Source organism: Leptodactylus fuscus, chromosome 6 (genome assembly GCF_031893055.1).
Source record: "Leptodactylus fuscus isolate aLepFus1 chromosome 6, aLepFus1.hap2, whole genome shotgun sequence".
In the NCBI taxonomy this organism is placed as follows: Eukaryota; Metazoa; Chordata; class Amphibia; order Anura; family Leptodactylidae; genus Leptodactylus; species Leptodactylus fuscus.
The window spans coordinates 50,935,565-50,958,417 of NC_134270.1; the positions used below are offsets into that span (position 1 = coordinate 50,935,565).

The following is a 22,853-nucleotide window of genomic DNA, read 5'->3' on the forward strand; positions in this document are numbered from 1 at the left end:
GCTTCTACCCAACTAACTTCCCCACTCTATATATTTATAAAAAATCCATTCAAACCACTAACCAAGAGAAAAGACCAGTGATAAGGGCACCACCAACTTGTTCCCAGTCCTCCATATCGTAAGATGAGCTTTTTTGCAATCTGTTCACATGGTGCAGTGATGTATGGTGGCTGTCATTGTTGTAGTGCTGTGACTATGGGTTAATGTAACCCCGAGCATGGGGGCTAAGCCTATCAGCTGTTGGGCTCCTACATCACTCCTATTGTGGGTGTTGTACTGCAGTGGTGGCTCTCGCTATGTGGTACCGTATCTAATAGAGGAGAGACTCACTATACAAGGATCTCTTGGAAATGACTAGTAGGCTTATACCCCTTGCCCAAAACTGTGGCAAGATCCTTCCTCTCGCTCATTACTCCTCCTAGCCACAATGACTTAATCAGAGCTTTGCCCTGTCTCTTCCTGAGCAAGAGGTAGATGCTCAGCCACCCCTGATACACTCTTAGCTCATCTGCATAGCAATAAAATGTAACTTTTTGTCAAAATTCAGCTCCCATTCTACAAACATATAGTAGTGTGCTCATGGCTCAAGGCGCTATAAGGTACTGGGGCTGGTTTAATGCCATTTTTGGTGGTGACAGACTCCTTTTAAATTCCATTATCAAAACATTGAAGAAAAGAATTAAAAGAACAAAAAAAATAATAAACACTAATCCTAATTTTTGGCTCTCACGATTCTGGTTTCAATGTGAAAACATCTACAGACAGACTGAGCCCTGCTGCAGTGCCCATCATGGTGAACAGTAGTGCAGTAGTGAGAAGGATACAAATGGAACAATGTGAAAAATTGTATGCTCAGGAATTGGAGGGGATACAGGACCAAGTTTGCATTGTATGCCAAAGTTTTACGCTGGTATGCCCAGTCCCAGGCTGGTACTTTAGATCTTTTCTACCCTGCAGGAGCGGAGACATGTGGCTGATTTGGACAATGTTCTTCTAGTCTTTATGCTCCAGACTATATAGATCATATAATAGCGGCTTATCTTGATCCTCTACCTGGGGCTGCTCTCAATTCCTCTGCAGCGTTTCTTGATGAATTCTCTTTATCTTGGCATCTGTACAAGAAGCTCTTAGTGTTTATCAGTTTCAATTTCATGTTCTGGTTTAATGATTTTTTTTTTTTTCATGTGATGAGACGGCAGAAAGTGGAATGAAAACAAGCGGTGAGTAAACTGGTACCAGGCAGAGGCAAAGCCTTAGAATGTGTCTCCTTTATACCAGTGCAAACAATCCTGGCATGTGCAAAAATATACAGAGGCTACATGTATATAGGAGTTGCAGATATTTCACATATTATGTGTTACACAAACAGACGTAAAATTATACATTGCCCAACATCTGACATTCTGCAATAAGCAAAGGCTTGAATAATTCCTTGTGTTATCAAGAGTCTTTGCAATTTATTCTGAGGGTTCTTATAGGAAAGCAGATGTAATATTAGGCAGCAATTTGCATTGGGGGGCACTAAGATAAAATAACCTTTTCAGGCCCCTTTAAGGCAGTTCCACCTGAAATGAAAATAAACTCTCACTACATTTACATACTAGAGAATTCCTCTTATATTAAACATGTAAAGAGAGTCTATCACCAGAACCCAGGATATCAATCCAGTTCTGCAAGTAGATAAGTTAGGGTCACCTGACTCAAACAGTGCTTTCCCTTTGTGAACCGCTGCCTGTTTGGCCGATATATCACTGTTTTGTCAATACGCAAATGGGATCTCTGGTGCCAATGTGGGTGTGGTCATTGTTCCAAAACACTGAGCAACACCCTCATTGCTCCAAAAGCTAATTTGCATATTGACAAAACGGAGACACTTGTTAACATAGACACTGACACAAGGCAAAGACACCATTTGATTCAGATGACCCGACACCATCTAATTGTGGGGCTGAGTTAATACGCTGGGTTCTGGTGACAGACTCCCTTTAAAGCATTGTATTCAGCTGTAGTGTTTTGGGTTTCAAAGTTCAGAGCCCACAGCCCACATCTGCTTATTTTGCTTGTTTTCTTCCCATTGCATTGGCTGCTTTACTGTGTGCACCATAACTGTGCCTAAGGTATATGAAGCGCTGCTGTTATAGGACCATCGCAAACATTTCAGGAGAGTTGACAAACATAACATTTTTCATGTTCTGTTAAAGTTGGTGATCAATGCAGCTGTATTGTTTTCCCAAAATCCTGAATACGTGTGGCATAAGCAGGGTATTCCTTTACCTATTAATGGATCATTAGATCAATGCAAATCACCTCCAACATTTTAATTCACAGTCCCAGACAATTTAAGCCTCAGCATTGTACCACATAGGAAAGTTCAAAAAAATCGATAAAATAGAGTCTTTTTAGATCTATCTACTCTATCTATCTATCTATCCATATATCATTTACTTATGAGCCTAGATATCTGTAGTATACATGATCCAATACCTACCTCCGCTCATAGCCAACACACCAGATCTGTCCTGCACATCCTTGTTTCCAAACTTTCACCATTCGACTGTAAGCTTCAACCACCGGCTGTTTGTGAGCAACTATAGTCAGTTCTCTTTCTGGACACACATTTGGCCTGAAAAGAAAAAAAAAACAAAAAAACATAATTAACACTGACTCAGTTTATCATTTTTACATTTGACTTGAATTCATTTCAATTCTATTTTCAAATTATTTATTTATATAAATTTTTTAATGGTTTTGTTGTTTTAATTTATTTTTATTACATTGCATTTTTACACTGACCACTAGAGAACACACACGATATTCTGACTTTACTTTTTTTTTTCTACAACTAACTTTTCAGCTTTGCTGTGTAGACCAGGTCGGGGTTGGCAGACTCATCTCATTATCATTAAAGTTATTGTACTACTAGAAGCCAAGATAGGGCAGGACACGTACTCGGATCAGCTTGTCTGCAACCCTATTGGGAAAGACAGAGGGACTCCATCTCTCCTCAGAGACTCTATAAGTCTACACTTTTCTGTTCAATAACTTCCATTCATTATAACAACCTTTGTACTTTCTATACAGACAATACAGGAAAGATGTGTCTTGAAAACAGAACAAATACAGTTTTTCTCTTGTACAGATTTATGTTTAATCAATGTAACTAAAATTATATACACAAGACATTCCCTTTAAGATGTATGTCAGAGGAGACTGGCAGGAAGTGAAAGTGTGAACGACATCAGATACCGTATTCCACCATGCCAAGTATAAGTGGGTGCGGACATTGTTATCAATCTGTAACTTTGTTTCCTGTAGGAATCACTCCACAGAGCCAGACTCAGACATAGAAATTACAGGAGAAGGAAACAGAAAAGATTTATTTCATTTGGGGTGGCAACCAGGAAACAGGAGCACACATACGGTATTACCATCATATGTCAAAAGGGGTTTTCCAATCTCATGTGAATAAAGCATATACTGCTGTATACTGAAAAGTTCTGCAAGTTTCTAATACACTTTCTGTTTTATTTCATACCTGAACCTAAGTTGTCATCAAACTGTGCATAAATCAGTAGTGTGGTGACTGTACATGAGAAGTAACACTATATACGTGCTTTATACGACAATTTTCCACTCCGCAGGTTCTGTCTGTAGTTTGCATTTCTCTCTGAGCTGGTGGGTATAGATTAGCTGCCATACACTGATCTTAGTAAGCAGAGTAGAATCTTCTTTATAACCAGGGATGCAACCTGAGGTGGTGCAGAGAGTGCGGTCACACCTGGACCAAGGAGCCTTAGAGTACCCATAAACAATAGCATCACTATTTCGGTCACAGTGGTCAAGTGACCTGGCCCATAAGCCAAGGGGAGCCATAGGTTACCCTCGCCACACTAAGGCTGATTCTCTTTTCTCATTTCCAGGGGCATATCTGTAGGGGATGCACAGGTAGCAGTGGCTACTGGCCCTAAATTCTGGCAGATCCTAAATGTCTCCCCATTACATAAAATATTCAACTATTCTAAATGAGAGAATGGGGCTCCATTACACATTTTGCACTGTAGTCCAAGAGCTTCAAGTTACACCTCCGTCTATAATTTTATCCTTCACTCCCTTAGAAACTGCTCCAGGACTATGCAGGACATATATACAGAAGTACTGTCTTATACTGATGTGAGTAAAGTCCTTTGGTTGTGATACAAAGCTTCTATTCAGCATCTTTCTTCTCTTATCTAAGGTCTGTCCTGCTCATTCCTTCCCTCTGCAAGGTGAGCTGAGGCCATCTAGTGCCAAAGGGACTCAATGAATCATGTTCCACCTCCCACCTTTCAGTATTGGTACGTCCCAGTGGTCAAATCAATATCTCATGAAAACAAAGCATAGGAAAACCATTTTAATTTCTTATTAGAAATGACGTTGGAAGAAATATAACTTCTCCATATTGCCAAGGCCAGCAGATGTCCCTGCAGATACACTGCCTTTTACAATGTGATTTGTAGACTAGTCTAGGGCAGAGTTCTCTGTCCATGTGTATTTGTTATGCAGTATATATTTATTATAGCTGTTTACCCTACATAGATGTAGAATTTAATTCTGCTGATATTTTAAGCTAAACTCAATTTCCTTGGACTACTTCTTTGCTAAAACTTAATTGACTGCTTTCCTTACTCAATGTATATATCATAAAACTAAAGCAATTACATCAAGCAATGGAAATATTACTGCCTGCACTCTGTTATTTATTTTCTATAGCAGGAATTTATTGCAAATAGTTGAGATAATTCTTCCATTCTTTGGAAAATTGCCACGGGATCATTAATGCCTCCTACACTGTATCTACCAGGATTAAGATCTCGCTCAACACTGATGGGAAAATAAATTGTCCGCTACATCCTCCTTTACAGCATGAGGTGAAATGCCACTGATAAGTAAAAGCTAGAAAATTCATAAATCATTGCAGCTCCTACTAAAGAAAGGAGGCAGTGGCTCAGTATACAAACAGCTCAGGCTTCAGAGTACGCCACTTTGTTATAGTTCTATACTAGCTGGTACCCGCGACTTCGTTTGCGGTGATTGTAGAAGTGGGTATATACAGGCGCGGGTAAGGTTTTCGTACTGTGTATAAGGTATGGGATATGAAATGTAACTGTGTATCTTGTTTTTGCTGTAATTCTGAGAATACGAGAGACTTTTGTGTTGAATGTAATTTGTATTTCAGCTGCTATACGGTGTTGGTATAAACTGTACATAGTGTCTTTGGGACAGAGGTATTTCAGGTTAATATACTTCGATATACGACATTGTATGATTTGTTATTTTCCGCCAGTACATGTCAGTTTTGGGCACAGGATACTCTCGAGCACCCACATAAAGTCTGGCCCTGTGCATGACAGTTTAGTAACTCCATGCGCCTCTTAGTAATAGGAATTAACCCCATCATGTCCCTCACATTAACCCTTGTGTAAGAGTTACTGATATGTGAGAGACTTGGAGGTAATAGTTAAGTATCTTCATTATTGAGGTTTATTAGTAACCCTTATATGGGGCCCACAGGGGTTAATTTGAGGGACATGATGGGGTTTATTCCTATTAATATGAGGCACACAGGGGTTAATATGAGGGACATGATGGGGTTTATTCCTAATAATGTGAGGCACACAGGGGTTAATATGAGGGACATGATGGGGTTTATTCCTAATAATGTGAGGCACACAGGGGTTAATATGAGGGACATGATGGGGTTTATTCCTAATAATGTGAGGCACACAGGGGTTAACATGAGGGACATGATGGGGTTTATTCCTATTAATGTGAGGCACACAGGGGTTAATATGAGGGACATGATGGGGGTTATTCCTATTAATGTGAGGCACATGGAGTTACTAAGACTAAACTAATAACCCCAAATGCTGAACATTAATGAGAACAGTAATCCTATGTACCTGTGTGTTTTTCAGTGTCACTTTGCTAGCAGCTTCCTCTCCTCCTCGGGGAATGTTAGCAGGATGCAGACCACTATAGCAGGCACAGACCTGAGCGATTAAGCTCCACCCCCTGGGTTTCCTGCACCCCTCTCAAAGGGGAGTGTCCTTATGCTTGAGCTCTAGCAGCCCACTGAAGAGACTTGGACTTCATTTAACTCTTGCAGGTCCTGGGCTGCTGGTGTGCCAGTGAAATATGGCAGGAGTGCCACTCTTAGCATGCTGACCTATGCTGTAGGGGGTAATATGAATTTTGTGGCTTGCTATGGTCCAAAGTGTGTGAGATTGCAGAAATAGTGATGTGAGTTTGGGTTTTGTGGGGGTCCTGGGAAAAACGTATGCGTGCTATTGTGACGAAAAGTAGCCTATTGCGCAATCGAGTGTAGTGACTATGTTTGTGGAAAATTTCAGCCAAATCGTATGGTCGAAAGTGTGTGAGATTGCAGAAATAGTGATGTGAGTTTGGGTTTTGTGGGGGTCCTGGGAAAAACGTATGTGCGCTATTGTGACGAAAAGTAGCCTATTGAGCAATCGAGTGTAGTGACTATGTTTGTGGAAAATTTCAGCCAAATCGGTGGAGCGGGTTTTGCGTGATTGAGGAACAAACATCCAAACACACAAACTTTCACCTTTATAATATTAATAGGATACGCAATACTACATAGAGTAACATTTAAAAGGCCTGGTCACTTTAAGCAATTCCTTTTAGTCAAATGGGTCTTGAAAGATAAGCTGATCACAGGTAATCCTTCTGCTGGGTGTAAACTGTAACCAGTGGGGAGTCTATCAGCAAGTGTTTAATTTATTCAGTGCCTCCACAGGAGGAAGGAGGAATTACATATGGCCATTTGAAGGTTGAGGTGAGGGAACATAATAAACAGTGTTACTCACCTCTCCGGGATCCGATGTTAATCCAGCAGACTGCGGGACTGTATTTTAATGTTCCAGATGTCACATGGTCTGGGATAATCCCATATAGGCCCAAAGCCTGTGCTCGTAGTAACAGCCTGTTACCATACCTCCCAACTTTTGAAGAACAGAAAGAGGGACAAAATGTGCAGCGCGCAGTGGCAATTTTAGCCCCGCCCACTTTTACATTGACTCCGCCCATCTTCATTAATTTTTCATGTGCCCCACAAAGTATAATCCTCCTACAGTCACCCGTACATTATAATGTTCCCTTCCAACTGTCCCACAGTATTAGGTCCCTCTCCTGGTGCCCCAGTTTAAACTGGTGGAAACTAAAGGGGACATGAAACTGGAGTAGTTGGAGGGGGACAATAAATTAATGGCAGCTTGAGCGGGACATTAAACTGGGGGCAACTAGAAGGGGACATTAAACAGTGGGGGTAGTTGGGGGGGCAATAAATTAATGGCAGATGAAGTGGGACATTAAACTGGGGGCAACTAGAGGCAGACAGGTCCAGCTACCTTCACGGTTTAATGCCCCCTCCAGTTGTCCCCAGTTTAATGTCCCTCCAGTTTAATTGCCCCCTTCATCTGCCCCATTTCATGTCCCCCCTCCTTATATACCTGATAATACTCGTCTATGGACGAGCACTGTGAGCAGAGGGAGGGGGCATTCCTCCCCGCTCACACAGCACAGCACTATAGGTGCTGCTGTGCAGAAGGACATTCCTGACAGAAACGCCCTTCTGATGATGAAGAGCTACAGTACTGACACCGATAGCTCTTCACCCGGGGCACAGATTGGGAAAGTCGACAGTGCGCTGAAATCAGCGCACTTGTCGGCTTTCCAGCGGTATATAACACCGCATGTGCCCAAATCCATGAAAGGTCCTCTTTAAGTGGATTGGGTTTCTGTTTTTCGAGTCCCCAAGTGGACCCGAAGAACGGAAATCTGATGACAGGTGTGAAGCTCATGCCCCTTGTACACCACATCCATACATCTAATCCCCCAACCTCTCACCTGCCTATACACATATTCTAATACAAGGAGGCATTCACACGGAGTAAAGTGGCACTGATTCTGCCATGATAACTTGCGGCAGAATCAGCGCTGATAAAAAGACTCCCATTGACTTCAATGGATTCCGTTTTCTGTGCGGAACACATTGAAATCAATGGGAGTCTTTTTATCAGCGCTGATTCTGCTGTGCTGCGAGTTATCATGGCAGAATCAGCGCCACTTTACTCCATGTGAATGCCCCCTAATTTCCACATCCCCGCACACTACACATGTACAGCTTCAGCCACCTCCCAATATGCAGTCTCTAGTGCACAGATTGCAGGTTTGTGAAGCAGTATCACCAGACACCTGATGATTCATTCCCCACAGACAAGTGTTAGTGTTTGTTTACACAGGAGACACTGCTGGGTAGTTCAGCTTCTCTCTTCTCTGCCATGGACTTGATTGTAGAGGAGGAGGGGGAGGGCTCATAGGTCCTCTCCCGGCTCCACAGCAGTGGGGGGAGGAGACGCAGCAGAGAGCCAGGAGATCGAGGGAAAAAAAACTTTTAAAGCGACAACACTCGGGAAAGAAAGCGGGACAAGCTGTAAGCTGCCGCGACAGCGGGACAGGACTGCAAATGCGGGACTGTCCTGCCAAAATCAGGACGGTTGGGAGGTATGTGTTACTGATAGCACAGGCTTTGGGCCTGTATAGTAACAGGCTGTTACTGCTAGCACAGGCTTTGGGCCTATATGGTAATATCCCAGACCACGTGACGCCTGGGACATTATCATACAGGCCCGAAGCCTGCTAGGATTAACATCAGATAATGGAGGGGTGAGTAACAGTGTTTAGTATGTTCTGTAAAAAAAAGTTTATTATGTTCCCTCACCTCCACAGGGCTCCGATTATTATACTCGGGGGTCTGAAAAGACCCCTGAGTATAATAATAGTTCATGGGTGTGCAACTGTGGGGGATAATAGTTGGGTGGGCAACTGTGGGGCATAATAAAGCTTGAAGGGTCTACTGTGGCCCCTGTAACCTCTATGTAACCTCTATCATGCCCCACAGCAGCTCCCCTGCAACCTCTATTTTGCCCTACAGTCTACTGTGCGGTATAATATAGGCTGCAGGGGCCGCTGTGGGACTATATATATATATATATATATATATATATATATATATATATACATACACACACACACACATATGGGTGCGTCGAGAAGTGAGGTGTCAAAGATGTCTGTGTTGAAAACTTTACAGAGTCAAGTCACAGCTGGAAGAAGTGGTCATGGCGGTCCAAAGGGAAGAGATGGGAAATGTGGGAAGACGTCTCCTATGAGTATTACTGCACAAAATATTACTGCATTGTATTTATTGTAATGTTACCGCTAGCACCCCCAACCGCCCCACTGCCTGAGGCGTACATTCAACACATGAATACCCCGGACTCAATACCCCGGTGGGAGTCTTTTGATCATCCACCTCAGGCAGCAGAGAGGCTAGGTTCACCACTGGAGAGAGGTGATAAAAGGTCCTCTTTATCACCCACATCAGCCCCCCGACCCCACCCACAAACTACACAAGCTTAAAGGGGTTTTCCCAACTCACTGTTTCAGGAGTCTGCCTGCTGTCTCTTCTTCTCACTTCCTGTATTTCTCCCACTTCCCTCCCAGCTTGCTGACTGAACGGGACACACAACACTTGTACAGATCAGATAATATGCAGATGCTTGTACAGAATGGACTCAGTGTTATCTGTGTGTTTACCTTGAGAGATAACAGACTCTGCTTTATCAGCAAACTTTAATTAGCTGAACTGATTGTCCTGCTGGCACTGAGTAAATGACATCACTTGTCCTATATCATAGATCCGGTTGTTATAGCAACGCAGTGTAAACAATGGGAGGAATAAGTTCACACAGCAGGCAAACAAAGCAGCATTTATAAAGCAATATATTTAGGAAAAGTCTTCAATTTACATAAGCTACCAGTATAGATAGGATCCTTGTGATGGGACAACCCCTTTAAAAACAATGTAATTTACTAAGTAAATACTTACATTATTGGTAAAACTATTGAAAAACATAATTATTAGCAACCAAAAGACGACAGCAGCTGACTAGCAAGTCATTGCATATTTGTAAAAAGCCCATCTAGTTATGCGAAGTTGCTCTGGAGTTAATGTCATATTCTGTGTCTGTGTGAAGTTCTGCTGAGCATCTTTTGAAGATTCGTTTTTATTTCCAGGATGGCACAAATTACATGCGCTTTTCTCAAATTCAATTTAGAATTTTAATGGCATCCCATGAAGAGAGGTTAACATAACGACTGGCAGGGTCTTCTACCGGTACAAGCTATTACAGCCCACAGCTCTCAGAAAAGTTTTACATTATAAATAAAAGACATTCAGCTTTATTGGACTTTTCCATCTGAATACTTCACAAATAGTATAAAAATTCTAAATACAATTATCTGAACATTAAAGGAAGTCTATCCCCAAGCTATTCAACTGCCACCACTGTGCTAGAAAGCACATTACACTGATAAACAGCATACCTCTATATGTCACTTTTGTAGATTTGGAGAAAAACAACTTTGAAGTCTTATGTAAATGAGGTACTTAGTGCATTGGGTGGTGGGTCTTCAGCTGCCTGGAGCACTGCTCTTGTCACTTAGACCCCTACTACCTTCTGCCTGTACTACACTGTACGTGAACATTGACCCTCCCGATGTTATGACATTACCCATCCAACTTGAGCAGCGCTCCTAGGCTGAAAATCTGCCCCCAGTGCACCTACTGCCTAATTTGCATAATACTTCTCCAAATCTACAAACGTGACATATAACAAAAGTATGTTTTTTATCACTGTAATCTGCTCTGTAACATGTTAGTGGAAGTTAGTGGAAGTGATAGACTCTCTTTACATTAAGATAGCAGAACATGACACTGAGATTCAAAAAATACCAAACAAAAAATCACTTTACCACTACTACAACCAACTGGGTTTGGGTACCATTTAGCTGGTTGTCATGTGGACATGGGTGTATTTATGCTGGGAGAGGTGAAAAAAAAAAACAAAAAACACTCACTTGCCTCCCAGCACGGGCTGCACTTGCTGCTCGGCTGTCTGCTTTTGCCGGAAGTCCTCGCCCAGGTCCCTTCCCTAAGGCCACACGTGACCACTGAAGTCAATCAGCGGCTTCAGAAGCCTAAAGAAAGGACCCGGGGACATCATAAGTAGTGAAGTCCTGTGTCCTTCGCTGAGGAATATGATTGGCCTCAGCAGTCACATGCAGCAGGGTCTGCCGCCAAAAAAACAAACAAACAATGGAGCTGCAGCAGCATACTGCGCTGGGAGACACCGGAAAGCTACGGTAACTATGGTTTTTTATTTCTTTATTTTTTCACCTCCCCCAGCATAATTATTTTTTTTTATCATGGACACACCCTTTACGCAGGTAATAAATGAAGTATCCAATACCGGGTATAGTGAAATTTTTTGGAGAAAACCGTCCCTTATCCAGATCAAATATTGTATAATTAACTGAGAAAAAAAAAAAAAAAACAGCGACAAGCACTAATAGCGTAATACTATATTTTGTAAACCATAAAACAGTATACAAATGTTAGGAGGCTCTCCTTTTGGGTTTGTGACAAATAGTTCACAACCATTATGCAGGCATATAGAAGAGGGACCTCTGTGGATGGAGGAGGAACCTCTGTAGATAAATGGACCCCAGTAAGCAGCAGACAGTCTCAAGAATGCAATATACACTGTATAGGTGTTATGTTCGTGTCTATGCCCAGACCCACAATCTGGACAGCAGACCGCACCGCTAAAGGAAACAGGGGAAGGAGACTATCCCTGACACTACGGCGGCTAGCTAAGCCCTGCCTGCGGGTGGTGGTCAGCTGTACCCAAGCTAGCCTTGGCCCCGACAACTCCTGGCTCTCTAACACAAAGGTCTAACCGACAGATAGGGCGAGAGCTACAGAGAGTTAGGGACTGGGGATACTAAGGTGGTCACCCTTACAGAAATCAAGGTGCAGCTGCAGACAAAACAAACAGGATGGGATGTGCTGGACAACAGACACGCAGCACAACACAATATGCAACAAGAGAACGAGGAGAGGGAAAGTGGAGAGGTGAGGAAAGGGTTAACACAGGACTGGGGCAAAACAAACTGGAACCCAAACCTCACAAACAACAAGATATTGTCAGGCAAACAGAACTGAAGGACAGGGTAGAACAGAAGTGTTGGGCGAAAAACCAGACTCACACACAAGGCAACAATCACACCACTTCCTAGTCAGTTGTAATACTACCAAAACAATACTCCTCCCTGAGCCACGAGTTCTAGGTGGTAACCACGAAAACCAGCAACTGGGGAAGCCAGCCCTCCTCCTAATAAAGGCCCCAGGATAGTCCCATAGGATAATGATAATGTCCCACACCTGAGGTTCGATCCATAGAACCTCAGGTACACTCAAAAGGCTGATACCAAATGCCCAAGCAGATGGCCTAATAGCAAGGAAACTACCATAAGACCCCAGACCACCGGATCAAAACCCCGACCAACCCCAACAGAAAACACCAAATTTTATTTTAAATATGATTTTTATTGAAAAGAAGAAAACTTTTACAATATAATAGAAAAACAGTTACAAACATAAGAAGAATCGGCATAGGTCCAATCAGTAGAACAGGAATTGCAAGTTGGAACTCCGGGCTACAACCCAAATACATGGATGACACAAACATGACCAAATGAACAAAGACCAAAGGACCAGATATACAAACGCTACAAAGACACCAATTCTACAAGAAGACATGAAAGGACTGAAGAAGGGAACACAACCAGAGAGGTACAGGAAGGGAAAGGGGAAAAGAAAGAATAGGGGGGATGGAATAGGGACAGAAGAGAACAGGAAAACCAAACAATAACATAAACAACATAACCACATACCTGAATACAGTACTGAAGAAACACAAGGTACATCCAAAAAAGAAAAGAAAATAAAGCCACCTGGGATAACAACATAGTAGGTAGATAGTGATCAAGGGGTCCCCACGGGAGCAGCCTGAGCCCGAGGAGAAAGAACTCCCTGATTAGACTCCACATACGAAATCCAAAGGGACCACTGGGATCGAAACTTGGCGTAAGTGTGGTTTTTGTTGGACAACAGACGTTCCAAGGTGCATGCCAAGTTCACATGGTGGAGTAATTCAGCTACGGTCAAACAAAGAGTGAGCTTCCACTGATGAGCAATCATGGCCCGAGCTGCGAGCACGATCTGGCCCAGAACGACCTGCATCTCTGTGGGAAAACTACCAACGTCTAAGAAGCAAAGGGCGAGACCAGGAGAAGGACTGATATCAAAACCGGCTATGGTGGACATGAAGCGAAATACCGCTATCCAGAAGGCTCGAACCGGAGGGCAGTCCCACCACAAATGCAAGAAGGAACCTACCTGACCGCACCCCCTCCACCAAATTTTATTAAACAAAACAAGGTCTTGACAATAGGTGTCAGGAACATCCAGTATAAAAGTAAAGAGGCAACAGGCACGCTGATCAAAACGTAAAATCCTGTATTAATACACGACACATTTCGGGAACAGGTCCCTTTCTCAAATGTGTACACGCCCACGTACACACTTGAGAAAGGGAACTGTTCCCGCAACACATCGCATGTTAATAAAGGATTTTACTTTTGGACCAGCGGGCCCTCTGCCTCTTTTCTTTTATACTGGAAATTTTCTATAATGGATTTTTACTTTTCCATACTAAGTATCTTCTTTGAGAAAACCACTCCCCTACAAGACCACTTTTTAATGTCATTTTGGAGTTCAAATCAAAGGGGTTTTACTTTACTTTGTGGTACTTTTTCATTGTGGAAAACCAACAAAGTGATCCAAGGTGAGTTGAAGTGACTTGGGACCATGTTTCCAATGCGTTTTTTCCCGCAGCGCTTTTTGGCTGTGGCCCACTACATGGGGCCTTAACCTACAGAGTATCTATTACCAAGTACAAAATACTAAATTCCAGACATCAAATTGGCTTTTTTATTTTTAAAATCCATCCATCTGTTCAAAAGATACGGCCCCTGAAACATTACATGGAAGGTGACCTATTATTTTGTATGAGCTGATTTACATAAAATCTTTCTGGGGACATAACTTTTGAACAGATGGACAGATTTTAAAAATAAAAATGCCATATTGATCAGGGCACAGGGGGCAGTAAATGATGTATGGTATTTACTATTCAGTACTTTGTGACAGATCAGCCATGTACCACTGATCAGACATCACCTATCCTGCAGATACTCCTTTACAGGGACACTACTAGAGCTATAGTAAAAGTAATAATACCTGTGACAACTGGTGCTATGAGGCCTAGCTTGAGCTAGTGAAGAATGGGGTCATGAAGTAAGACATGAAGAACCACCACATACCCTACAGCCAGAAGTCATACACACTTATTAGTCAATGGGAGTCTAGCTAAAGGTGGTGTAGGAGTTGCTACTAGGCCTTGGACCCTGAGTAGATCTCAAAAGTCCCTCTGCTACATAAAATATACCCCTATACCAAATGACACAAGGCAGAGACCCCATTACAGATTTAACATTGGGGCCTAAGAGCTTCAACATACGCCTCCACTATCCAAGCTTGTCTTCTACCCAGTGGCGTAACTAGGAATGGCAGGGCCCTGTGGCGAACTTTTGACATGGGGCCCCCCCTTCCTGACCGACCCCCCCCCCCCCACGCCGCATTCCTGCGCACTCTATTATGTCTCATAGTGGCCCCTGCACACAGTATTATGCCCCATAATGAACACCCATGAACAATTATTATACTCTGGGGTATTTTCAGACCCCAGAGTATAATAATCAGAGCGTGAGAGGAGATACAGACATAAAAAAAAAAGTTACTTACCTGTCTCCGGCTCCGCTGCAGTCTTTGGTTGTGTTGGCCATCTTTAATAACGCACGGATGTCACATGACATTTCATGCCCTCCCTCCATCTGCCCCCAGTTCCATGTCCTCCCTCCATCTGTCCCCAGTTTCATGCACCTCTCATCTCTACCCCCATTTTCATGTCCTCCCCTCCATCTCAGCCCCTAGGTTACTGTTGCTCCTCAATTGCTCCACACCACGCATACATACACACTCACACACACAGACACACACACACACTCTCCATCTCACATTAATCCCTCCCCCTCAGTACCTAGCAGCACATCTCACCTTCTCTTCTTCGCTTGCAGGACTGTACGGGCTAAAAAGACACGCCCACCTAGTAATGTGACGGCTGACGCCACACCAGGTCCTTCATCCACAGGTCCTACAAGCTTTCCCCCGATCTTATCGCAGTTACAACAGTTTGTCTGTGATAAGATCGGGGGTAGCAGGGGTAGCTGTCACCGGGCCCCTAATGTCCCGGGCCCTGTGGCAGCTGCCTCTGCTGCTATGGTGGTAGTTACGCCACTGCTTCTACCATCTGATGCTGCAATGAATCAGCAGTAGAAGGAGGCAGGGGTAAATCTGATCAAAACAAGACCCAAATTGCTGCTATGAGATTCAGGATTCCTATGATAAAACTCAGGCTAGGTTCCACTAGTGCTCGGTTTCCATCCAGATCTGCATGGGGACCTGTAGGATGGAAACCCTATTTGCCTTCAAAAGTGATTACCCACGGAAACCCTCAGACCCCATAGACTATAATAGGGTCCATCTGGTTTCCGATGATTTTATACTGATTCCTGCGGACATTTCTCTTTGCTGATTTAAGCAGAATCCCGTTTAGATTCGCCCAAACGCTATTGTGAGCCTAGCATAAGAGGAGGAAGTTAAATAGGGGACTCACTAAGGCTTTTTAATATGTTCTTGCAGCAACTTTACCTACTAGTGCGTATACAGAGTGACCTACAACCGTCTTAAGCATCCATGCAGCGAAATAGAAGGCTTAACAGGCAACACATAATAGACAGTCTCCTGCCAGCTGCTGATCCTCATGCGCATACTCCCCTCTACAGAAAGTTCCCATTATATTTGCCTTGTGGAAATAACAATCTTTTTGCTCAATATCCTATAACAAACTAGAGAGGATATTTTTGGCAGTATCTTTTGTACTGTAGCAAAGGCCTCGGTGTCCGACAGTTCATTTTCTCCATACTTTAGATGTACAGAGCGGTAAACTTTGCTCTGTGTATTTTGTGATGAGTTCTTGGCAAATAAAATCTCTATTCTGATTTCTTTATTTTGAAGAACTTCAGGGGAAAACAGCAGGGACTGTTCTAACCTGCAGGGGTTGCTATTTTCAGAGCCGCTTCTTGCACAAATTTCCTCCTGTGCCTATCAGTCTCCTGCCAAGAGTGGACCTGACATGTAGTCGCTAATGTGGAGGAATGGAAGGGGTAAAAGATCACTGTGAAGATGAGAGGTCTGCAAGGAACATGCCGAGGTACGATGATTTTCTTGAAATGCCCTTAGCAGCCATTACACATCTCGAGGCTGTAACAATGATCCCTTCCAAGGATGGAAAAAAATCTCTCTTTATACATTTCTCTCCCCATGTAACCTTAATGTGCAGAGGGAAAAAAAGCGACAGAAAATAATGACGAAAATGGCAACAGGATACCTAGATGGCAACAAAGTCAGGACAGGAGCAAAAACAGAAAATGTCCTTGCTGGTCTTCATTCTATGTTCTTCTATGCTTATAGCAATTCTACACTCATATGTTAGAAAACACATAGCCACCAATTACCCAATGTATACCCAATGTCACATAACATTAACACTCAACTAATGTACTACTATAAGTTGGAGTTGTACAATACTTAAAGCAAAAGATAGACAGAGTATATGCATGGCCCCATGCACATAGCCGCAATTTTATTCACAATTGCACAAGCATGTGCATAAAGCCTGAATTCAAATCCTTTCTATTCTGCTTGGAGATTTCCATATCTTAGAATTCTGGCAGCCTGAGCTCACTAACATTGGTATTTCCTAAGGTGTCTCTTTGACATAGATGAATTCAGGTGCAATTCACCTTTATCCACAAACGTGAACCCATTTATGGTACAGTACCCTTACAGAAAATGCTATAAATGTTGATAGAGGTGGGTCTCAAAATTCGTGATCATCTTACCCTGTCTCATGGCCGCTGTGAGCAGAGAGGTGACCTGCACATGTGCAACTCTCTCCATTGACTTCAATGGAAGTCCTGAAAACGCTGGGTTCCATGCAGTTATTCATTTCTCTTTCTTGTTTATTCATTGATATATTTGATATATTTTGCTTACTTGTATAGCACCAACATATTCCACTGCGTTTTACAAACATTTTCTATCCGATTCAGGGCTCACAATCTGTATTACCTATCAATATGTCTTTGGAGTCCCGTAGGAAACCCATGCAAGTAATGCCAACATATTCACCAATGTTTTACAGATTTTGTCATCACTCGATGTCCCCATTAAAAATAACCATGGTGTCCACCTTCATGTCACAGCGCTTTAGAGGGGTAATAGGAGTAATAGCAGTCACCTAGAGAAAGACTTCAGATATTGTTATCTTACTTGATATTTCATTCATAAATCATCATTTTTCGCCTGCGTTTTAGAAGACAAGCATCTGCGGATACATATTCCCTAAATAATGAGTTTATTCGTAAGCATATATTTAGGAATGTGTCATACTCATTATCTTTTCCTAATGGCTGATCATTAAACTTCAGTTAATAGGTCATTGGAGACCAAAGGCGCAGCCAGGTAACACATGAAAGCTAAAAGGTCTTCTTTAAAGGCCTTTATTATATCACTCTTTATGGCAGAAATGGGGCTTAAATACCGCCCTGCGCTGGTTATAAAGGTTGTTAATTAGAGGAGGCAAGTGCCATAAACCAAGATGGGAGCTGTAATTTTATTTCTGAATAACTTAAAACGCAATTAAAGGAGATTTTATTTTAAATATTATGCCCATCTTCCTTCACAAAAAATCCTGGATTTATAAAACAGCACTTACAGCAATATGCAGAATTACTGCGCCATTCCAGGGACAGAACTTTTAGAGAATTGAATAACAAGCTCTTCGGAGTCAGGAAATCCCAGTGAGCTATATTAGACTGAAGACGCATGTTACGGAAACATTTTTTTTTTTTTTGCTCATTTCATTGCGTTGTGAAGGGAGTACCTCTTCATGAATTAGGTGCCTCTCAGCACCCTTGCGCCTAGGCCTCAAACCATCCTATATTTTGACATAATTTACTTTTGTGGTGCAAATGATAATGAATATGGTTCAGATGGTTCACCCTTGTCCCTTTCCACCCACTCTCAGAAAGTCCAAGGCAAGACTGTCACACAATCGCCACTAGTAAGTGCCATAATAGGGTTGCAAATCAACGATGTAACTAATTTTGTAAATGGACAGGCTCTCCGTATTTTGGGCCCCCATATGGACCCAAAAGTCAGGGAGCTGAATGTTAGTGTGAACCTAGCGTTAGATAGAAGAGCCGTTCACTTGGTAATATTACATTTACCCTTTAGTAGCTGCAGTTTCTCTCCTAGCTGATCACTGAAAGTCCAGCGATCAGGATATCGCCAGGCCAGCTTCATATACAAAAGGGGTAAGCTTTATGGGATATGCCCTTCTATATAAATCCTAAACTTTACTTATATCTATTTCTAAGATTACAGTTCCCATAAGAATTGTTACCCAACATTACTAAGATCTTTAATATTAATTCTATCTATATGTGGAGCAAATCAAAAGCAGAGGATCTAAATTCCAAGGCCCGCTGAAGGGGGCGCCTCAGATGGTGTGGCACTGTTACACAAATCTTAATATGAATTGCATTGCAGTATTATTAGATTACTTTATACAGAGAGCTGTTATTTGGTCCATGTATTGTGGTATTACTCTACCCTGTACAGCATATTATTTTGCATTGTATAGTGGTGACAGATAACTATAGTTTATTTTTTTATTTAGGCAACTGTGTGGTAGGTTTACTTGGAAAGCGTACAACACTTCAAGGCACAGAAGCTATACAATGTATTACAAGACACATCACTAACGCACAACTGAAAAGTAAGGTGCAGCAGCAAATTTCTGGGTCTATTGGATCCTTGGAGTTGTCCTGTCTGAAAGAAGCTGTTCCTTACAGCAACCCCTTATCATATACCCCTTTAAGACATAATCTAGAGTAGGCATGTCAAACATGCGGCCCTTTACAGGCATATCTGCGGCCTGCACAAAAGTCTCAAACTTTGTCTCTAAAGTTTAGAGACAAAGTTTGAGACTTTTGTGCGGGCCGCAGATGTACAAAACTCATGCTGCTACTCACTGTGTAGACGCGATGTGAGGACGTCACATTGCGTCTACAACTGTTAGCGCGCGAGAGAGAGAGAGAGTGCGGCGAGGGAGCGAGGACTCGGAGTCGTCGGAGAAGGTAAGTTTAATGTGTGTACACATAGAGGTGGAACGTGAAACTGGGGGCAGATGAAGGAGGGGACGGCATGACACTGGGAGCAGAGATGGAGAGGACATGAATCTGGGGGCAGAGATGGGGGGACATGAATCTGGGGGCAGAGATGGAGGGACATGAATCTGGGGCAGAGATGGAGGGACATGAATCTGGGGGCAGAGATGGGGGGACATGAATCTGGGGGCAAAGATGGAGGGGACATGAATCTGGGGGCAGAGATGGAGAGGACATGAATCTGGTGGCAGAGATGGAGGGGACATGAATCTGGGGGCTGAGATGGGGGGACATGAATCTGGGGGCAGAGATGGGGGTACATGAATCTGGGGGCAGAGATGGAGGGGACATAAATGGGGGCAAAGATGGAGGGGACATGAATCTGGGGGCAGAGATGGAGAGGACATGAATCTGGTGGCAGAGATGGAGGGGACATGAATCTGGGGGCTGAGATGGGGGGACATGAATCTGGGGGCAGAGATGGGGGTACATGAATCTGGGGGCAGAGATGGAGGGGACATAAATGGGGGCAGAGATGGAGGGGACATGAATCTGGGGGCTGAGATGGGGGGACATGAATCTGGGGGCAGAGATGGGGGTACATGAATCTGGGTGCAGAGATGGAGGGGACATGAATCTGGGGGCAGAGAGGGAGAGGACATGAATCTGGTGGCAGAGATGGAGGGGACATGAATCTGGGGGCTGAGATGGGGGGACATGAATCTGGGGGCAGAGATGGGGGTACATGAATCTGGGGGCAGAGATGGAGGGGACATAAATGGGGGCAGAGATGGAGGGGACATGAATCTGGGGGCTGAGATGGGGGGACATGAATCTGGGGGCAGAGATGGGGGTACATGAATCTGGGTGCAGAGATGGAGGGGACATGAATCTGGGGGCAAAGATGGAGGGGGGGACATAAATATGGGGGCAGAGATGGGGGATATGAATCTGGGGGAAAGAGATGGGAGGGACATGAATCTGGGAGAAAGAGATGGAGGGGGGACATGAATATGGGGCAGAGATGGGGGCATGAATCTGGGGGGAAGAGATGGGAGGGACATGAATCTGGGGGCAGAGATGGAGGGGACATGAAACTGGGGGCAGAGATGGAGGGGGGACATGAAACTGGGGGCAGATGAAGGGTGTATATGTAAACAGATAATTTTCTTTTATGAAACTAACAAAATCTTCTCAGAGAACAAGGCTGACTGATCACCACTTATCATCTTTGATCAAAGTAGGCACTGCGTTGTCATTTCAGCCTGATATACCAACAATTGTTAGCACAAAGAGGTGTCAAGCCTCAGGACAAAACACTAAAAAAGATTGAAAAAAATTATAACAAATAAATGTTTAGTTTTTAATTGCTGTATTTTTGTTAAATATATGTTGCTGTTACATATTACTACTTCATATCTTGTTTTCATGACTGCTGTTAAAATACGTGTGTGACATTAGCTGCTGTGTTCGGCCCTCGCAAAACCTCTTGTTACTCATGTGACCCTCGGGGTACCCTGAGTTTGACATGCCTGATCTAGAGAACAAACCCGCTGCAATGAGTAGCCTATTTGAATGAGTACCATGTAATACCACATTTCCCTTATTGCATGGTATATGGGCACCAATACATAAGGAACTAGTTTACAAGTTGAAGAATTTTAACAGTGTCCATGACACATAAATTCCACCACAACCACAACAGATAGACAGACACCTGTTTTTAGAGAAACGAGTTTATGTTCAATTGTCAGGCTATATATCAGCTTTTTATGGCTAAAATGAATACATACCTTTCTTAAAGGAGAAGCATCATTTTTGTAAGACATTACGCTATTCTATTTTATAAGCTAGGATGTGGACTCGCCCATTGACAATTTGGGAAAATGCAGCATTAAATCGCAGGCAGAGGCTAGTGTTAAATAAATGTTATTGACCTCCTTCCCACTCTTCCTTCCTCCTTGCACAAAGTAACCACATCTTGCACTGTCTACATAATATTAATATAACATCCCACATTTTCTAGATATAAAATGTGTGCTATAAAGTAACAAGCAGGGGAAATACAACAGGCACCTAAACACCAACATATCGGGTGATCAGCAATGACCATCAAGTAATTACCGTACACAAGTCGAGTCCAAAACCATTTAGACGTTGCCCCAGATCTGGCTGTAGTCCAGGCAAACACAGCGAACCAGAACTCCCAGTCTGACTGGCTGCCAGACACATTGGAGGCATCTGTGCAGTGGACAGACCATTGTGGCACAGCACCCTGCAGAAAATTACCCACTCTATGATTCTACAAAATAAGGTGTTTTTTGTTTGTTTGTTTTTTTACATATTATTTCAATAACTAAACCTGTTTTCAGGAGCACAATATCTCCAGTATTCAACCATACCAAAGACCAAACTTACTGGCCGCTTGTTGCTGTCTTTAGTAATATTTATGCATTGAGCCAGACTGTTATTTGTGCATTGTATAATACTATTATACAAGCACTGTATGGCGGTATTAGAAGATAGCACCAATGGTGGTTCTTGACGTGGAATCCTTACTGATCGCTACAACAAGGGGGCCAAGGACTTATGCCTATCACACTGCCCCTTCAGATTAGAGATCACTGAAGATCCACCGAACTCTAGTGTGCATTCACAGGACCCCCAATAGGGGTCTCAGTTTTCAGATTGCCACTGATGCTAACCCCTGGTGTGTCTCAATGAAGCCTGACTTCAATGGGAGTTGTAGACTGGTTCTACTGCTGATGGTGTCACCTTTTCTGGGAGTGTTAGCAACCAAATGCTTTATTGCCAGGCAAGTGACCTCTTACTATTCATTTCCTTCAAATATTTCTGTGGCTGCTGAAATTCCATCAGACAGTTGGGTTTTTATAACACATTGTCCCTGTTTCTTCGTAACTTCGTAAAATGTATCTCATAGTGATAAAGCACCAGGGTCACGGTCAGGCAAGGGAAAGTAGATATGGAGATAAACAGGAAGAGGAAACATAGAGCTGGTATGTTAAACCTCATCCAAACTGACTTGTATCCACTAAATGACCCTTTGCCCATATTGATGAAGTCAGGAATTCTTTGCAGGGGGTTCCTAATAATGTTGCATACATGGTATGAGACAGCATAAAACTGCACTGAAACTACCCTGGCCTCTGGGCTGAGACTCGTGGCATTATATGGCCTATAAAGGGTGCCGAGGGTTATTAAGTATCTTTGATCAGCAGCCTGAACTCTATTAGGACTATACAGTATTCAGTGTGCGGTGTGTGACCCCAATCTTATAACAGTACTCTATAGCATTCCCCTCACGACCTCTGGTCCTATGAGCTTACAATCACATTTAATTCAGCAGTGATAACACATGACATAAATATTCAGAATTAGCGCAATCCCCCCCTACGGTCTCATTAACAAGCAACTATGCTGAATAATTAATTCTAATTACTTCAGAATCA

General features: G+C 43.0%; 1 protein-coding gene across 1 annotated transcript in view; it reads right to left on the reverse strand.

The window, feature by feature from the left end:
- The window catches only part of MEGF6 (multiple EGF like domains 6), a 267,534-nt gene that overhangs the window by 231,168 nt on the left and 13,513 nt on the right, over window positions 1-22,853 (reverse strand). The window contains exon 2 of the mRNA XM_075279921.1: window positions 2,489-2,623. Within this exon, the coding sequence (XP_075136022.1) occupies window positions 2,489-2,623 (135 nt within the window). The remainder of the gene's footprint in view (window positions 1-2,488; window positions 2,624-22,853) is intronic.